Source organism: Pyrgilauda ruficollis, unplaced genomic scaffold, assembly GCF_017590135.1.
Source record: "Pyrgilauda ruficollis isolate IOZ18807 unplaced genomic scaffold, ASM1759013v1 scaffold19, whole genome shotgun sequence".
Classification (NCBI taxonomy): Eukaryota; Metazoa; Chordata; class Aves; order Passeriformes; family Passeridae; genus Pyrgilauda; species Pyrgilauda ruficollis.
The window spans coordinates 1,757,495-1,777,271 of NW_024518095.1; the positions used below are offsets into that span (position 1 = coordinate 1,757,495).

A 19,777-nucleotide genomic window follows, 5' to 3' on the forward strand; every position below is an offset into this window, starting at 1 on the left:
TTTGCAGCCAGCACCCCAGTTGAAGTTTATTCTTCACAACATACTTCCACAAAAATTAATTTAAAAATTATTTGAGACTTTTGTACTATCTTTAACGTATAATATGTGCTGATGTTCCTGTCTTAAAGCTTTATTATAAATCAGCTGGGACAGGGATTTTCACAGCTCTTCATTAATATGAATACTGGGACAAGCAGTGAATGAATAATACTCAAAATTTCAAGCTGATGGTTTTGATTACAAAAGCTCATCCCATACATAACTCTGTGTTTCTGAACATCTCTGAAAATCTTCTGCTTGTTACTTCTGAATATGCATGGAATGGAGATTGTAATTGTGCTGCAGCGTTGTAAAACTGTTCAATTTGTGAGTCTTTGGAATCTTGTGCATCTCTATCTTGTGCAACAAAAAAGGAAATCAGAACATAAAATTAACTTTTTTCCATCAAAATAGGACATAACAGCTCTTTTAAACAAGAGATGGCAAATGATATAGCTATCTGAAATTGCCTGTATTTGCTCTTCTATTATGTGCTTGTGGTAATTGAAATTAGGTAGAGGTTGAATACCAGCAGGTGTCTTAATTTCAATTCATTTTTTAAAAAATAAATCAGAAATGAAAGCTAAAAAATATGTACACATATGCTGCTAGGAAGGCATTTGACACACTTGATGCAACTATTACCTTTTAGAAGTTGTAAAACATTTTTGGCTGCTAATTATCCCCATTTCATGTATGTGAATAACAGCAGAGAATTAAAAAGTGAAAGTGTTTTGATACAACAAAATGTGCTTTATATGTTAATGTGAATTCCAGAAGGTTTTTGCAGCTTGAATGTAGTGCTTGCTGGGCAACTGCTGTTACTGCAATGAGCTGCAATAACAGGAGCTTAATAGTTAGCTTTGGTACAGGGAGACTTGAAGGAGCCAGGAACTTCCATAAAGCACAAGACAAAGGGGCAACTTTTCAGATTCTTTCTTAAATATAGCTCTTTCTGGCAATCCCAGAAGTTAAACAAGCACTGGATGTTGTCATTAGACTCTCTGGAGTGAGATTGGAGGTATGTGAGACACTCCACCTTGAGCTCCCATGGAGGTCAGGGCCAGAGAGCAGAGGTGAGGGGTAGGTGAGGTGGGGGTTGCAGCCACATGGAATTGAGTAATGCAGAGTTTGGATAACTCAGTCTATCTTGATATAATCCTGAGGGATGGGGCCAGAGAGGTGAAAGAAAGTATGAGTTATGTCAATATGGGATTTATCTAGATTCCTTTCAGGCTCTTGATTTTGGCTGTGCATGACAAGGATGTGCAGCCCCTCCTGTCTCATGCTGTGATTTAGAGCTGTATTCTTGCCTCTTGGTGTCTGTGAGGATTTTGACATGGGCAAGTTTTCCAGATACTTAATTTTTAAATTTTCTCTCTTTGTCTCTGTTTGAAAAAATAAATCTCTCTTGCTTGTCTTAAAACCCATTTGGATATTAAAACAGCCAGATTTTTATTTTCTCTCATCAAATAGCTTGCTCCAAGTACAACTTTAGCTTATCATGGGCTGCCTATGGATTGGGGATAAACTTGGCAACTGTATGGATTAAAATAACAGAGAAGAATGTCTCATAATTTTATGAATGGTTTACTTTGATGTTTCAGAAAGAAACCAGATTTGCTACATAGAACAGTTAAAAAAAGAAGCCAAAGGCTTAGGGGGTAACTGGTGAAGTCAACCTCTTCCTTCTCCCATAAAACATCCTCTGCTCGTCTGGGATTCTTCCTGAGATGGTGGTTTGCAGCCCTTCTCTGAATTGGACCTGTTTGCCCTCTGTGAGCTTGTTCTACCTGCTGGGAATAGGAAATTGGGTGGAATGTGTCCTGCAACTTTGGGGTAATAGTATGTTGTCTAGTGGCATGAAAATCAATAACGGTTAATATTTGTCATCAATTAAAAAAAATTACCTTCGTCCATTCTTCTGTTCCCATTGTACCTCAAATCTCACCAATCATGAGAGACACTATGGGTAGTTTCTGTGAAGAACAGCCTGGGAAAAACAGTACTGTTTGCACGCTCCTTCTGCCCTTCCATTCCTTACTGCAGGATTTAGCAGCTGAAGATGTTTGCCAGTAGCAATATTTGGTGCAAAGACTGCTATACTGTGCTTCATGGTGATAAACAGGAATTGACTCTGCACTAATGTATTTGTCCAAAGAAGAAAAATGAAGAGAAATATCATAAGGGACCTTGTATTTCCAAAACCAGCTCTGAGACACTGTGTACCCACCAGAGTGCTATGAATACTCCCACAGACTTAGCATGGTTTTCCATGCTGGAATGTGACAGGTGCCAGTCCTCTCTCCTATTGGCAGCACTGCCAGTGTAGCTGCACCCTGGTACAGTGGCTGTTCCTTCTTACACACAAACATACTTCTCCCTTTCCACTGGCACAGGGTCTGTGCCATGCTTTTAATGGAGAAAATATTTATTCTCTTTTCCCAGAGGTGGTGGTGCCTTGGTGTCATTTCCATGGTGATTTAATTTTGTTCATGGCTCCTCCTCGGTGCCTTGTCAAGGCTTTACTTGCAGCTGGCTTCAGGCCACCCTTGATGGCACCCATCTCTTGCAGAGTTAAGATGCCTGCATTGGGAATGGAGAGCTATAGCAGGCTGGTGATTTCATGAGGGGGGCTTGGAAAGGCACAGATCCTCCTTGCATGGAGGACTACTTCTCCTTCTGTGAGAAGTACTGTGGGGGGAAGCAAGAGTGTCTTTCGTGGCAGAATCCTGGCTCCTTGAGAGAGCTGTTAGCTCACCTGCCTGACTTAACCTTCCCTTGGTGTCAGCAGCTACACTGGCTATCCTGAGAGAGGCCAAGGACAATGGGGACCTGGTCCATTCTGCTCTCCTCAAGAAGTCTGTTGCCTGTTGTGCCTATACCAGGAACCAGCCCTGTGTTGGATACACTGTTGGTGTGCTGGCATTTGGTGCAGGCCCTCCTAAGAGTTTCCCTGGATCCTCTCATTCATGAAGAGTGATATCCATGACAGACCAGCAGCTGTGGCACAGTAGAAAGCCCCTCCTGGGAGAAAGCATGGATAGTTATGGTTTTTTTCCTACCATTAAAGATTTTCTTCATAATGAAGAATTACTTCTGTAAGTGGATGAAACTTTGGTCTCTTGGAGGCCAAGTCAGAACATCTGTCAGCCTCAAGAGCCTAAAAGAGCTTTTTCACCCCCCTCTCTCCTGCAACTTCTGCAGGCTTGATCTTCACCCTTTGATCTCCGGATCTACAGCCCTGGAAAAACAACAGTTTCATTGGGTTGGGGCAGAGCCCTCACATCTTCCAGGCTGTAAATCTGACTATTGTGTTTGAGCATTGCCTGTGATGCTTCTTATCGAGATTATTGTTCCACCCTTTCCTGTTTGGTTTCTTTCACAATTCCTTTTGAATGGGCTCCCTAGTAAAGACCCCATCATAAACAAACACATAGAGCTTTGCACAATGCAAAATAACATTGATTTCCCAGTTTTCCTCCCCAGCGGTATAAAAAATGCACCCCAAATATAAAATGAAAGGATCCCAAAGGGATGGAAATCATCCAAGAAAGTCATACCCTCGAGTGGCAAACTAGCACTGGTGTAGCTGAGACCCACCCCCGTCCAGCTTCCAGCTTTCCCAGAGTTTACATAAGTGGGAGAAGGCAGTGGTGTGCGCCCGCAGAGCCCCCCCATCCCATTCCTAGCAGCACCCCCCACTTCAGCCCTCAGCAAGGTCTCATGTTGATTCAGTGTCCTCTAGCGGCAAACCTGCGACACACACACGAGAGCAGTGGGACGTGGGGACCCTCTGCCTGGCTTCAGGAGAATCAGGAGGAAGCGTCCTTGAAGCAGATATCTTCGGGAAAAGAGGTCTACTGCACGCGTCATCCGAGCCGCGGGTGCAATGTGTGGCAACGTGTCAGCCAAGTAAGTCACAGTGCTACTGCAATCTGCTCCAGTCCTTGGAGTTGGACGTGCCAAAAAAGGCTTCTGGAGAATGCTGTCAGTAAAATACTTCAAGATATTGTTATAAGTGAGCAAACTGTCTGAAAATTTTCAGGGTTCTTCAGTATGAATGATTGAGATACTTTCTTAAGGTAGAGTTTACAGCTTCATGTAGGTGAAAGCGTGGCAAAGCTGTAAGAGTGAGATGGAGCCCCCAGCTTCCCTGCCATTGGCTGGGAGCCAGATTTGTGGTGCAGCAGCAGCAGTGCTCAGGGGGCTATCAGAATGGCCCCAAAATCTCTCATCTGTATCTCTGGGAATAGCACACTCATTCTTCATGTTTTTAGCATGTTGGCATAAATTCTTATCACATTCATGTGCCTTTAATTACTTAAAGTATCATAACAAATTGCATTTAAGGTGTTTTCATTGATCCCCAAAATTTTATTGCAATTTCTAGCTCTTTGTTTTTCCCCAGCCTCTATTCCCATCCTACCAAATTCTTCTGATCTCTGTTGTTGGAAGCCATTTCCTGATCTATGATTTAGTGATTTCAAATCCCTCCAGACTCGGGGTGTGTTTTCTGTCTGGAGATGGACTCTGGCTAAGCTCATTTCTAGTGGTGACATGAAGGCATGACTTGTTATTTTGGCATGCAGAACAAGTCGATAGAGAAATCAGATCAAATGGATCTCTGCATTAGATGAGCTTCCTGGAAAAGATGATGCATTTTTAGTTGTTATCACCACAAGCTCACAATTAAAAATATGTCATGACACTACCACTGAGGAATAATGAATCAGCTTCTCAGATAATGGAGTGTTTGTTCACATCAGAACACAACATTTTTGGTTGCAAAATGTCCCAGAATATCTTTCTGTGCTGTAAAACCACACATCAAACCTTTGGCCATAATCATCCCCCCCTAAACGTAAAATTGAGCACTGTCTAGTATTTTCCTTAAACAGATGCAGGAAAGACTTTTTCTTCCCCTCCTCTCCCTCCTCCTTCCCCCTCCTTTATTTTTTTCTGTCGCTGAAGGGCAAAGAAGACTCTATAAAATGTCTGAAGCTTTTCAGATGGCACTGGTTGGCTGCTTTTATTCACTGTATTGGGACAAATCAAGACTGCAAAATGACCTTATTTCTACTTCTGTTTGCACAATGTTTTGCATCAGAAAAACTGGTTTGAACATGTCCAACATACTTTTTTCTTTAATAATCAGCATTGTTTGGATAAAATGCTGAGGCAGTTCTTGGAGGTTGTACAGGAACCCAAACCTTGTCCCAGCCTTACTAAGTGTTGAGAACCTCCTAAGGCCCCCGGGACATCCTCACTCTCTGGTCTCAGTGAAATTCCCTTGCAAGGCAGAACCACTTTGGAAAACAGGCTTAAGGACTTCAAAATTAAAGGCTGCTCTTGGGATCCATCTAGAAGGGAATCAGCAGCTGCTGTACACTGGGAGAAACCCAGAACCTGACTCTTTACCCTGGTGAGGCAGGCAGAGGATGTGCTGAGGATGGCAGATGGTTTACCTGGGATGGTAAAACACCTCTGGTCTTACCACCAGGTTGGACCAAGCCACAGCTGTGTAAATACAGGTTTTCTGCCTTCTGCCACTTAGGGGTATGTTGTGACAGATGCTGAGTTCATGTCTGGCCATTGCCAGTGCAGCAATCATCACCTCCCTGTCACAGTGGGCTGTAGAAGTGAACAGTCTGACCCTTCTACACCACGTCATCCCTTCATGTTTCTCCCTTGCAAGGAATATCCTCTTCCAGTTCTTCAAACAGAGCATGGCAAACCGCAGCTTTGCCCATGTCGCTAAAAGCCAGCTCCTCATTCAGATGGTGCTCATTGCATTACCTGTGCTCCAGGAATGGATGGAAAAGGCAGGGCTCGCACTAGGAGAAGGCAGTGAGGCTGCTTTAGGGCTCCCCTGGAGGTATTTTGACTCAGATGCTCCTATTTGCTGCTGTACATGGAAGCCCAGGGGAGCTGAGAGCATCTGCCTCTGTGCTAACTGAACCAGGCTGCTCCTCTGTCTGCAGAAATAATGTTCCTTGTAATTCTTATCAATCTTTACCTTTTCCAGCATGTTCTTTAAACCTCTTTGTAGCTTCCTGCTCTTTCACCTAACTGCTGGCTGGGCAAGAGGCAGGACATTGTCTGTCTGTCTGGAGACATGGCCAAATAGCCAAATGGTCCAGAGGAAGAATGCTTGATTTAGTGATTTTCCTCTGGTGAAGATTTGAATCTCTTCTTTCTCTTGATGCTGATTTTCATGCAAATCTTAAAAACATTGATTATTTGAGGACTGTGAGGTCATGTCAGATTGCATTAAAACAAGCCAAAAATTGGTCCAGAAAACTGCAGGAAGAGCTGATGGAGAAAGAGAAATTACTTAATCTTCATTTCCATGGGAACCCCAGGCTAACAGGAAGATTTTATCTTATCAGTCCAATCTGAGTAGTGAAAATATATGACAGATAATGTGATTTGTGAAACTGCAGGCTGTGACTTTCAGCATGTCTTTATGCCCTCATGCATCTCCACCATCTACTCCTTGTTACCACTCAACCAGCAACCCTGGTCACGAATGTCAGCAATGCTGTCCCCATGACCCTGCAGAGAACAGCAGAGTAGCAGTTCTCTGGCCAGCTCTCACTCCCACTCACTTTGTGCATAGCAGGGTTTGTGGAAGCTCAACAGGGATGTGAAGAAATGTGTTTTGTGACTGGAGAGTCTAGATCCTACTTTTATGTGCTCAAATTATTTTGTTGTTGGACCAGAGTTCAAAAGCTCTCAAGGAGCTTTCCAATGGATCCATTGTGAGAGATTCTCAGTGAATTGAGGCACCCTCACGAGAACAGCACTGACGGACCATGATTTTAATTTGACATTTTGCTTCAGATTACCTAAAAAATTTGCTTTTATGTTCTGAAGAGTTATTTTGTAAGACAAATTAATAGTCCTGTATGGTTTTATGTTTCCAAGAACCTATTTTTTCCCCCCTGTATCCTAGATGCACCAGAATTTGATGCCTTGGAAGAAATGGGAAGTTTTCATGCTGTTGTACTAGTGTGGTGTCACCTTTCTTCTTGAAGAGACAAGGTGATATAGTGATAGTGCATATGCTTTCTTCTGAATAGGGATTTGACAAAAATTCCCACAATTAGCTATTCAGTAAACAAGGGGATAAAGGTCAGGCCTGATCAAGTAAATGGTTAAAAACCCAGAAGGATCTGACTTGATAACACATAGATCTGTCTTGAATGATGGTTTAAAACTATTTGTCTTCATAAGCTCATGTAAGAGGGAGTGAAGAAAATCAGACATTAATCTTGCACATGGTTTTTCTAGTTTAATGAAAATAGTGTGACTCACTAGTCAGATGGACCAAACTCAGCTACCCAACACAATGATACAACATCATATTAAATACTGCATATGCATGTGGAAAGAGTAATTTGGGCTGGAAAGGATTTTTAGTCACTAAGGAAATCAGAAGTCATTTTGGATAGCTCAGTGAAAACATCTGGTACAGAGGATCAAAGGCAAATGCTATTTTGGTTTGGAGTAGAGTGCTATTGAAAGTAATATGATAACATAATGTTTCAATCAATAGTGTTTGGTAGGTTGTTCAGTTTCAAATGTAGAGGCACAGCCAAAGAAACGCATTGGAAAGAACTAGATTTCAGAGGTGGTGGTGCTGAAGAGACAGGTGGATGCCGGGCCAACAAGGTGGCTGGGCTCTCCTCCTGGTACTGTTATTGGATTGTGGAACACTTAAATCAAGACACCATTTACTTATTTGCCATGAGGCAGGCAGTTGGAACTGCTTAGTTATGGCAGTGGTAGAGAATCCAGCACTAGAAATCTTTACCCCAGGGCTTGATTTTTTTTATTTCCACAAGAATTTAAGGAGACCTCTAGTGTATGCTGACATGAGGAGAGGGTACATAGCAATTAGGATCAAATAAGAGAGGAAGGAGAACATAAGGACAAAATGAGTGACAGTTTAGAGATTACATAAATATTCTAGAAACACATTTGAAGTAGAGGAAGAAGCATGCTGATTAATTTCTCACTGAGGAAGACTGAACTGGTGAAATGTAATAGACCCAGCAAAAAATATGTGCTCCTGGTTCATCCACATTTATGTAGCCAGATTATCCAAGTTTAAAATCACCAGATATAAAATATTTTGTCTATGTCTGAAGACTTTTTGTTGTCCTAGAAAGAAATATGTCCCATGTGTCAAAACTGCACCTGTTTTCTTTCCTTTGACCAGTTTACAAAGAATAAAATGGGTCTGAAATAATCCACATTAGGTTTTTTTACTCCCAGATTTCTGGTTCCAACATAATTTTACCCATGATGGGCTTTGTACATGTACTAGAACAGCAAACATTTTGATAAATTATTTGGTTTAGTAGGGACTGATGAATTTTATCATGATCTAGTGGAGAAATACAAGGCCCAAGTCGAAGATGGGTGGGGTTTACTGTGGAGAGTAGGAGAATTCCAAGTGAAATCCGTTGGGGAAATGTCAGTATTAAACTTCAGCTTATTAATTTACAGAATCATAGAATTGTTAAGGTTGTAAAAGGTCTCTAAGATCATCAGGTAAGAAATTCTGTGTCTAGTGAAGTGAAATCAGATATAGGATTACAAACAAGATGAAGGCATTTGTGCCATAACAAAGCAAATCCATGGGGATCTGGGGGCTATAATGGAGTGCAAACCAAACAGCAGTCAGCCATATACAGAGCAAGGGCAGGAAGAAAGAGTCACCAAAAACCCCAAAAGCATCACAAAAAGCATCATTAAGGTTGGAAAAGATCTCTTGGATCATTGAGTCAAACATGCTGCAATGGTTGAATTTACAACTTTTTATCCACAGTGAGCAAAGCCAGAGTGAGACCAGTGCTGCAAATGCAGTGGGCTAATATCAGGCCTTTTAAATGCAGTTGTTGCCACATTTAAGTGTATCTCATAAACTTGGTTGAAATTCCCTCACCACCACCAATTTTGCAAATGCCTGTTTATAATGAGGAATGATGGACCTCTGTGTTCAGTAGAAAGGAATACAGGTCTGAAAAATGAGATGTGAAAGTCTGCAGAGGCTGGAACTTTCATTTATTTTGCTCAAATTTGGTCTCAATTTCAAAATGAAAAGTGTTTAGACAGTAGTGACCATTCTACCTGCAAGGACAGCCCTCACCTGGGAACATCTCCTCTGCCACAATTTTCTGGCTTAAAGGACAAGCGGGTCACCCTTCAGCTCTGTGAAGTATCATTGATCTTGGCCTTTGGGCTACAGGCTGAACTGCAGCCTCAAGTTGCAGATAAAGCCATCAGCATGGTACTTAGACTAGTGGAGCCCAAGACAGCCGGGACCTTTTAGCACAGCAGCAGTACAAATGTTAATAATAAATCAGTGAATGGTTGAGAGATTTGCCCTAAAAGGAAATCTCCCAGCTCTATTCTTTCCAGCTATGTTGTTTCTGGGAGGTTGCTGTGCTGTTTTCCTACCAAATAAAAGGACCATTTTTTCCCCTCAATGTGAGATGCCAAGTCTTGAGGTCCCACTGCTCTGAATAATTAAGAACAGAAAGTCCTTTCCTACAATGTGACTTAGGCCTTGTGATCTGTTATGGTCTTCTGATTTCTGATTCTGCCTTAAAATGACCAGATCTTGAATTCAATATGAGGCTGAATAAGTAGTTACTCATACGTGCAACCTGATTTCATCAAATGGAGCTAGCTGAGCATGACTGCTTAGCTGCTGGCATAAAGAGCTCATGACCTGCCTGCTATGACGGTACGGTCATTTTTAGCAGCAGTACATTTTCCTTCCTTTTCAGATTTAGGGCAAGTATGTTCCTGAACACAGGAAAGAAACACAGTATCTGAGGTTCCATGTAAAAAAGAGGAACTGACTAACTGAACAAAAAGTGGGGCAAGAGTCCTCAGCTGAGCATGTCAAGCCCATGAATCAAGTTGTATTATTATCTTTTGGTGGTTTTTTTTTTTTTTTTTTTTTTTTTTTTTTTAGCCAGCGTGCTAAACCTGTGATTCAAGTGGGTCTTAGGAAGCAGGAAAGGGCAGTCTGACCTCTTGTAGCCTCTGAGGGATGCCACTATGATTTTTCCAAAGCATCAGTTGTTTATTCCAGAGGACTGGCAAAATGCAAACTCCGGATTAGAGCTGCCATCCTTGAGCAACTACTACTGAATTGGTGAAAGCTTTGCTTCAATTGAGCTGGATGCAAACCAAAGATGGTCTCAGGGTCTGACCATGGAGGTCTTACCTATAATTCTTCCTGTTCTCAGTTGAAAAATTTGTTTTGTGTCTTTTCCTGCTTGTAGTTTTGCTGTTGTGTAGTTCTGTGTTTCAGCCCAGAAATGGTAACTTTTACTAGCAGCTGAAATACCTCATCTGTTACCTCATCAGTTAAGGAGGTGTTAGATAATGATACTTAGTCAGTTAAAGAGCAATCCAGGACACTTTGGATTTCATATGAAGACAGATTTGTAGATGTTAAGGCTGTTGAACAAACTTACATTCATGGCCCTAATTTGATTACAGAGTTATGAACAATCAGAAAGTATGGAAGGTAACATAAGCATTGTGCAGAACCCTGAGAGAGGCTGGAAGACAACCTGACAGAGAAAACTAGTAACAGAGGTATCTGGGAATTACTTGGTATAAATCTCCCCGATTATCAAATTTCCCTGTGGCCTCCACAACCAGTAGAAATCTCTCTATCTATAGAAAAGCTTATGGACAGCTGCCAGTAGATGATGCCTGGAAATCAGGAATGAGACAGCTGGTGCTTGACCTTGCTTTACTTGATCCTGATTTATAAAAAAAGCTGGAAATCTCAGGGCTCCCATGACTCTAGTGGGAATCACCCTTTCCAGCCCTGTGGAACAGCCTTCTCAAGAAGATCTATAAACCACGAGTGAAATTTTCCATGTCCCCTGGAGACTTCCCCCAGCTTGCCGTTGAATCATAACCCCAAAGGGAGTTTCAAAGATGTTCATTGATGGTGACTGATTTTTTTTTTTTCCAAAACTGACACTGGAGTCCTAGAATAGGCCATGCAATTGCAGCCTGAGAAAATCTAACAACTATGTAACAGATCCAGAAAATTGCACAACAGGACTTAAAACTTCTTAGTATATTGCCTGAGTGGCACAAGGATTTTCAGAGGTGTGTTGATAATTAAAATAAACCTGGCACGTTGACTAGAACTTGCAAGAAAAAGAGTGAGTTATATAAGAACTTCCCAAAGCTTTAATCCAGAGATAAGAACAAAAAAAAGAAAAACAAAACAAAACAAAACAAAAAATTATGCCTCTTCTCTGTCTTTGCCCTCTGCCTGTGGCCTGTCCCTCAACCCAGCAAAAATAGCTCAGAAAAATTTAACACTTCACACTAATTTCCAGAATTCTGGGGTCTTCCAGTAGAGGGAAGTATTGTTTCATTTCCTTCGACTTTGAAAGGCTTTGCCAGGGGAAATAAGGCAAAAGTACAGAGAGATCAATAATGTACAAAGAAGGAGATGGAAATGATCACTTAGACCTTAGTCTTGCAGGTACACACCTTCCTGCATAAGCAGGAACTCAAAATAAATGAATGTGTAAAAGCTTCAGGATAAGGCCCTACATCATTTAATATTCATGTGAAATACACAGAAATTGTACCAAACAAAAGTCCTGCAATGGAAGCTAAAAGTGCAAATTAATTTTTTCCCTGCTATTATCTGTGCTTTCCTAGATGATAGTGTGTAGCCAAAGCTTTTGCATGTTTCCTTACTGCTGTTATGTCTGTCAGCTCTAATTATCCAGGGGAAAGTGGGGACGAAATATCTGAGTCATACAGATACCATGGCTTCCCAAGGCAGCTCTGCAAAAAACCAGCTTGAATTTCTGCATGATGCTGCTGAGTGAAATCATTCAAGGAGGTCTTCCCATTTATTGTGTGTTATCCCGTGGGTGCTGGAAACTAGCTGAGGTGGGGTCAGCGTCATTGCTCCTGAGCTCCTGGAGCAGGAAGCAGGAGGGAGTCAGGCATGGAGCCTGCTCAGTGTACCAGCTCCTGGTGCCGCGCTCCGTGGCTGTGGACGTGATGCTTCCAGCTGGCTCAGTGGGAACAGAGCTGTGCCCAAACCAAATAAAACTCATTTCGGTGCCTCAACCATACTAAAAATATTAGGGCCAGAGTATAAACTCTGACAGGCATCCTTAATTATTCACACACTCAGTTGATTTTCCCTATGCTAATTAACTCTCCTGCAGACCGAAATAGGGACAATTTGGAGAGCATGGGCTGGAGGCAGAATGGACATAGTCATCTCAGTTGGGGCTGAAAGTAAATTTTCCATATGGAAAATGATCTGTGTGGTGTTGCATAGAGCCACACTGCCTGAGTAGAGACAGCTTTGTTCTTTCTGTCCTGTGAGGTGTTATCTGCAGAGGGATTAAATTGCTGGCTGGTGAGGAGAGCAGATGGAGCAGATCACATTTCAGAGCCTTTCTTCTCCTCAGCCTGACCGTACCTTATGCAGCTTTACTTTTTGAAGTGCTGATATCAGTATGAGCTGCAGCAGTGGCCTGGTGCCCTGGGTAATCATCAAGGGTTGAACTGCTCAGGGATCCCTTCTTCTGCTGCCCCATCTGCATGCCTCTTAGAATCCCCTCCAAAGTTACCCTTGATGCACCTCATGGAAAGTCTCAGAGGTGACTGAGTGAATCCTCTTTCCTGTGGAACAAATGAGATGATCCTGCTATGGTCTTGAATAATTTCTCCCAGCATTTTAGGTTCTGTGATGAATCTAGCCTTGTCTCCTTAGCAGTTCAATGCTATTTGCAAAACTTCTTTTTCTGGCCAACCCAGTGCTGCCATTTTCCCAGTAAAGGCAAAGACAGGATTTTTGTGCACTTGAATATGATTGCTTCATGTTCTGTTATCTTTCTTACTACTCATGGCAATAGTAATTAAAATTTTAATGACTGAAACTTTGAACTTATGGACTGTGCCAATTATGTTTTTTTCCCTACCTATAAATACCATCTAAAGTTGCTCTTCCTTATTTACTTTTTATTTAAATCAATGAGATAAAATCTGTCTTCCCTCTGTATAGTCAAGACAGATGCAGCTTCTCTCTCCCAGTTCAAGAGTATATTAACCTAGGAACTTGCCTGGCATTTCCCCATCTAAAATGTATTCTGGGAAATTTGTCATTTTAAAGTCAGGTTTATTTCTGCATTCCCACTTCTGCTGACTGCCTAATACCTCAGGAATCATGTGAAATTATTCTGCATGCAACAGCTCGTGGTGGCTTCCTGAAAACATGAGTCAAAGAGTTGGGCAGGCAGCACACCCCTACTCTCTGCATGGTGGCATAGAGCAAATAGTGACTGTGTATGATCTGTCTCCATACTCAGCTCTTATTCAATAATTTTGAGAGTGATGTTTTAAAAGACAAGCGTGGCTATGGCAGAAAAGCCTCCTCAGCTAGTTAGTGGTAGTTGTGAGGATTAGTGTGTCATGCTTTGCAGGAACTCAAGAACCTGTTAGACTCTTTGCACAAGCATGAACAATAGGGAAGGAACAATGTAGAGATTATTCTAAAATACACATTTTTCTTGTGCACATTGTGGGTTACTGAGTACAGAGCTATTTAACATTGCCAGAAATGTCAGAGAAATTTTCTTTCCTCATACAGAATGTAAAATGCAAGCAGAAGCAATTTTGTTGGTTGCAATAGACAGATTAACTCAGAGAACAGGTATCAGCTGATTTGTTTTGCTCATAACCTGGAAGTTAAAGGATTCCAGACAGCTGCCTTCAGTGACCCTACATATGATGACAGATGAGCGTGTGTTCACTGGAAAAGGACTTCAGCACTTTGAAATAACACTTGTCTTCTGCCATATTACTGCTCTTTGCCGGAGATGCAGTCCCATGGCAGAGCCACTGGAAGGGAGGAGTGGGTGCTCATCCAGGGTTTCAGAGCACCATCTGCCTGCTGGATTCTTGCTCTGGCAAGCTCTGGAGAGGATGCCTGGGCACCCCTGCTGGGTGCAGGGCTAGGGAAGGTGATCCCAATGGCCAGCAAACAGCTGTGTCTGCTGTCACTAGGTCCACTTCTCTTCTTTCTTCTGGAAAGATTTAGTGTCTGACTATTAGCAGTTTATAAGATTTTGCTAATGCTGAAAACTCTTGTCAGAGATATGTGGCTGCATGCTTTCTCCAGGCAGAAGTGTCAGCAGAATTATCCACAGGCACCAGTCAGGGCAAGTGTCTGGCTGTTTCTGATTCCTTTGACTAAAGGCTGTTGCTAGCTCCAGCATGGAAGCATGCCAGTGAGCAGTGCCAATTAGGAAAGGGCATTTAACATGAAAAAAGATCTAATCAGTGTCTAGTAAACAAAGACATCTTGCCTTGTGTCAACAATACACTGGGCACATGGCTACAGCTTCCTCCAATTTTGTGTCCTCCAATACACAACTTTGTAGCTAGAATAGCTACCCACATAAGCTGGTCTTAAAAAATGACATTGTTTTAGGCTGAGGTTCATCAATATGATGACAGGCACTGTAAAAGAAAAGGCAAAATACAATTCTTTATATTGCATAAATCTCAGGACTGGATTCTTGATTTTTTTTGCTGTTGTGTTTCACCCCTGCCTTCCTTCTTTCTGCCTATCACATGTAAGACTGTAACTATGGACAGATATGACAGAGGGAAACTGCTAAATGTTTTCTTAAAGATGGGACAAAATTTCATCTACTACTACTACTACTACTACTACTGCTACTACTACTACTACTACAACTTTACACATTTCATTTCTGACTGGCATTTACCTCATTGAGTTTAAAATCTAAAAGAACTTTGGATGCAATTAAGCAGAATGTTTTCAAAAGACATGTTAATATTATCAGTAGATCAATGGAAACTGAATCCAAATGTATCATTTCACATTCAACTCAGCTCAAGTATCTGTGTGCAGAGTAAATGTAAATATAAGGTGATTTTAACCTACATGTTAGAAATATTGCCCATTTGGTTCAGTATGTCACATGCTTGGCATATCACATTTGGTGTTTATGGTTTCAATGAAAATCAGAAAACTGACACCCCAGAAGAAATCTCAGCAGTTTATGCTGTAATTCATATTTTATACAGAAGTAACAGACTCTATGAATAAATTACATGATTAGTGTGTGCATAATTGTTTTCCATTATAAGTTAATACATGGGGATCCTTAAAACAGAAGAAGGGAAACTATTTCAGGAATATGTAGAATATGTTCCTCCCTGTTTTGGTTGCCACTTTTCTTTGGGTGCATGTGAATCTTTTTACTTGCTTTTAATGGAGCAACTTCATGCCAGCCAATGATAGATGTGTGTTGCATCAAGTCTCCATACCTTAGCAGAGATTATCTAACTCTTTAGGGCAAAGAGTTAACTCCATATTTCCTAACTGATGTGCCTTGTCATAGGAAGATGATGTATTTTTATGAGTACTTTTGTTTTCCTCAGTTCTGGAGGGTTTCAGTTGAATGTTGGATTTCTCACAAACTATTTCCCATCACTTGTTTCAGCCCCAAGTGACCAGTAATTCATACAATACATGGTGTGTTGGCTGCCTCCATCTCATGGGATTGTGTCTGCTCTCTTGCTGGCAAGCTGAAACTTTTCATGAAGACTTGAATGAGTCCCTCGGGGATTGGATCTTTCTGAAAATATATATTTGTGTAAGTGTTGCTATAGCAATGTGTATTATCTGTCACAGCTTGCAAGTCCCCTCAAAGCAGCAGCAATCATTCTGACGAATTCATTTGCACATCGGTGCTTTTCAGGTCATCTCCTTGCATGAAAATTGTTATGAACAAAGTATTTCTGTGCTCAGGAACGAGAAAAGTGAAACACATGGGTGATACTTTAGCAGATGTTGCAGAAAAGTTAATATTTCCCTACTTCCTCGCCTTCTGCACTCCAGCTGAAGAAGAACAGTTTTGTATCTGTTCTGAGGTGGGATTTTTTTTTGAGTCCAACAGGGCAAAAGAATTGCCTTTATTACTGACTGCTGATTAAAGAACAGAAAATGCTTTGCCTGGCTTCATGGTTCCAGAAAGCAATGCTCAGAAAGTCTTGCAGGGCCTCTGCTCCTGGGATTTATAGTTTATTGCTAGTACCCATACACTGGCTTAGTTCATATTATTCAATGATGGTGAGGCATCTGGTTAATAGAAAAACCAAACATGGAATTGAAAAAAATCTCCTTTGTCAGGGAAGTAGTCCAGTAGGAGACTTTTCTTATTCTCATTCTAGTGGTTTGCTTTGTGGTGTTTGCAGCAATAACCAATCAAAATATTCTATCAGGCTATTCTAAGTGTTACAAAAAACCTTTTCACATGTGCACACAGCTGTGAGGTCTTTCTCTAATGTGACATTGAATCTGGAAGAAGTTGACTGAGGACTGTGGGACTTAGTTGACTCCAGTCAACTTTGCTAAGTTTTAGCAAAACTTCCCTCTGTTGCATAAATAACCTACCCCTCGTGGTGGTTGTGCTTCAGAGTGGCTAGAGTAAAGACTGAGGTGGTGCTAACTGCATGCTCCCAATTTCTGAAGTTAAGGGTTGATCCCATTGTTGCTGGTGGCACAGTGTCTATGGGAGGGAAACAGTTTCAGTCCCATCCAGAGGATAATAGTGATACCTCTTTTTTTGTTTTTTAAACTGAAATACTGAACTTGTCCTTGTCTTTCTTTTGTACCTGAAACCAGGTAGAATATTCCCATTTAACCAAACTATATGTTCATGGCTTTGGCCGTGTATATGGCCGCATGTATGAAAATGAATCATCCCAGACTAGGTTGCCTGAGTCACCCCATCAGGAATGTGCTAGTCTGAACGCAATTCAATCTATTTCATGCAGTAGTACTATGAGGTCTTGGGCATTGGAGACAATTTCAGGGAAACTTGTCTTCTGAGTAATCTTATCTTTGATTTCCCAATAGCGTCTAAGAGCACAGCTGCTTTAATTGCCAGCTGTTTCAGCCACAAATTGTGTGAACATTTGCCCAGCTTGATATAGGTGAGGTTAGTAGGAACATTCAGTGTCTTGCAGACTCCTAATGAGCAATACCAGGAACAACCACATTTCCTGCAACAGCTTAGGGTTTGGCATCTGATTTCCTGGAGGAAATAATGGGGAAATAATTTTCTGTTGAGCTTGTATGTGCCCAGTTACTCACAGGTGTAAAAGCAGGGGTAATTCTTATGTTTGTTTTCTTTGAGGATGGATTATACAAAGGGCTATTTGCCATTTTGCAGAAGGTTTATCAGAAGAAATTTAGAGTGCAAAATAATTATTAATAGCAAAGGGGTAAACTAAGACAGGTCAGGCACCATCAGAAGATTTATATCAGTTCATTGCAAGTTCTAGATAGATGTAAGTTATATCACTCTGTAACTGAAGGAGGGAAACAGGTGGCTCCTAACCCCTGAAATGGGGCTTTCAGAATGTAAGTAGGGCACCTATTTCTGCCCACTAGTGATATATTAGGCTGAAGTGCCTCTGAATGGTGAGGAGGTGTTACAAGCCAAGGAAATACCATTAAGTGACCCATAAGAAATAGTAAATAAGGGGAGGTATATGAAAAGGTGCCTGCCTCAGCAGCTGCTTCTTCCTGGGGAACTTCGGGAATGTTTTTGTGCCAAGCCCTGCAACTTTGCTTAGGATAGACTCAGTTAAATGTGGGGATTCGAAGGAGAAGTGTCAATCCTAATATGAGCACTTGTATTAACTCCTGCGTGTGGAGTTTGTTGGGTTAGTCTGACTGTGGCAGTCTGGAAACTAGCTCAATTGCTTGAGCTACTAATGAAAAAGCCAAGCTCAGCCATCTTGGAAGAAAAGGGTGGCAAGATTGGGGCAGTCTGTTGTAGAAAAGACAGAAGTTCCACCTAGGTCAGAGAGTGAAAATGAGGATGATGCTGATGGTACGCAGTCATCGCCTCCTGCCGTCTGCAACCTTCCCCCTGAGAGGAGGTACAGACCCTGCTTTTGGGAATAAACAGGTAATAAATGATGTGTAGACAATCTGGTACTGAGTACAGGATAACTTTCCCAAGCCTCAAAATAAATGAGCCAGAAGAGGTGCGTGCTACATGTAAAGCTGAATGAATGCTGTGGACACTTTCCATTCAAGTGTGTGGAGCTTTGAAACATCCACTTCAAAGTGTCCTGGAGAGCTGCAGCCAGGCAAGAGTCCTTTTATGTTTAGTTTTGCTTCTGCTGGGAGATAAACACCTTCTGTTTCACTGTTAGTAACAGCATAAGGTCGCCTGCCCATTTTATGCAGCAAAATTAGGACATCTTGATTTCCAAAGTTATCATTATGGGAGGCATTGGGTTTAGAACTTCATTCACCTGGTGGGCAAGGGGATTAGGCTCTACAGGACATAACTCCTGTTAGTGTTAATGCCAATGAAGGCAGCAGCTCTGCAGCACTGTGAATGCCCCCACCACCTCTTTGTCCAGAGGGTACTGAGGTATCCACAATGTGTCCTGCATATCTGGAAGCAGCATCTTTTACACACTGTAATGCTTGTGAGCCAGTTGGCATATCCAATTTTTTTCTTTGACTTAATTAAATCTTGGAAATGAACAGCTGGAGCAATGTTGTTGGCCTCAAACACTAACCTAACACCATCTGATCCAGGTGTGGAAGAGGAGGCTACCTGAGATCCCTTTCAGCTCCATATAGCTCACAGTCTTAAGAAAACAGTTTTTATCACCCAGATTCAGCACAAGATTTTAAGTGTTTTCAGGAAGTGATGATATAATTAACTAAAACCATGTTGTGTTGTGGGTTTTTTTTTTTTTTTTCACCCCAGGATGGTATTAGGCAACACAATATGCCATGGAACTATTGACAGTCTGGCCACTACAGCACCAAGGCTGAGCTCCACAGAAAGAAACTCTGTGATTCTGAGCTCACCCTGGACACTCAGCCAAAGCACTGCCCATGCTGGGTGTGAGTGGGCTGGCCCTTGCCCACTGCCAGGAGAGGTGGAGGCTAAGAACTGTAAGCCCCCCTGGAGCCCACAGCACTTCACCAGGCAGGTTAATGGAAAAGAGACCAGGCTCTGCCAGAATTTTATTGCAATTGCAAAATTTCAGTAAAACTTCCATTGAAATTTAAAGTTAAGTGAATGGAAATATTCCATCTATAGCACCACCTAGACCTCTTAGTAATTGCTGACTAGCTTTATTTACTGTTATGTCAGCCATTGAGGAGGGTTTAATGAAAATGAACACCAGATCCAGCTACTCTGACTTACCTAGGCCTGCTGCCCTTGTTTAAGTAGATGATATTGAATAGAGCTTTTGATTATTTATGGACTAGAGATGATTTTGCCCTCTAATGAGCACCCCATTTTTTACCCCTTACTACATCCAGAGCTGAAATACTCATTACTTCTGGTTTTGCTTTTTTTCTATATCACTTCTGGCACTCTTGAAACATCCATTTAATGACATACCTCTACAGCCACTAAAATTTCTAACATTTTCATTGATTTTATTTTTTTCCTCCTTGAAGACACACCTTTTACTTTTCTTTAACCCCCCTCATTCATTTACTACAACTGTAATTGTTTAATTAAAATAACCTCCTCACACAAGGAAATTATACCTCAAACATCATCCAGACAGAGCAGAGCTGATGCTGCAGGGAATGAGGGCTGCCTAACTAGAAGGGAAGGAGAGGTCAGGGTGG

At 41.6% G+C, this 19,777-nt stretch overlaps 1 protein-coding gene and 2 long non-coding RNA genes across 9 annotated transcripts in view; 2 read left to right on the top strand and 1 right to left on the bottom strand.

Annotated features, from left to right (window-relative positions):
* Positions 1-19,777, top strand: part of LOC121352520 — a 160,608-nt gene that overhangs the window by 28,266 nt on the left and 112,565 nt on the right. For 4 of the 5 annotated variants that reach the window (XR_005954943.1, XR_005954944.1, XR_005954941.1 and 1 more), the window contains one exon: positions 1,647-1,935. The exons of the other annotated variant lie outside the window; for it this stretch is intronic. This is a non-coding gene — a long non-coding RNA (uncharacterized LOC121352520). Of the gene's footprint in view, positions 1-1,646; positions 1,936-19,777 lie in introns of those variants that run through there. 5 annotated transcript variants of the gene reach the window in all.
* LOC121352521 lies at positions 1,728-3,880 on the bottom strand. The gene is made up of 3 exons (XR_005954947.1): positions 3,796-3,880; positions 1,950-2,032; positions 1,728-1,835 (listed from the first exon to the last, which is right to left on the bottom strand). It is a non-coding gene; the product is annotated as an uncharacterized LOC121352521 (long non-coding RNA).
* Positions 3,553-19,777, top strand: part of LOC121352519 — an 84,080-nt gene continuing 67,855 nt past the window's right edge. For 2 of the 3 annotated variants that reach the window (XM_041465555.1, XM_041465556.1), the window contains exons 1-2: positions 3,553-3,954; positions 15,597-15,749. In XM_041465555.1, the coding sequence (XP_041321489.1) occupies positions 3,577-3,954; positions 15,597-15,749 (531 nt within the window). In that variant the 5' untranslated portion in view covers positions 3,553-3,576. Of the gene's footprint in view, positions 3,955-15,596; positions 15,750-15,854; positions 15,961-19,777 lie in introns of those variants that run through there. The other variant, XM_041465554.1, reaches the window with a different exon arrangement.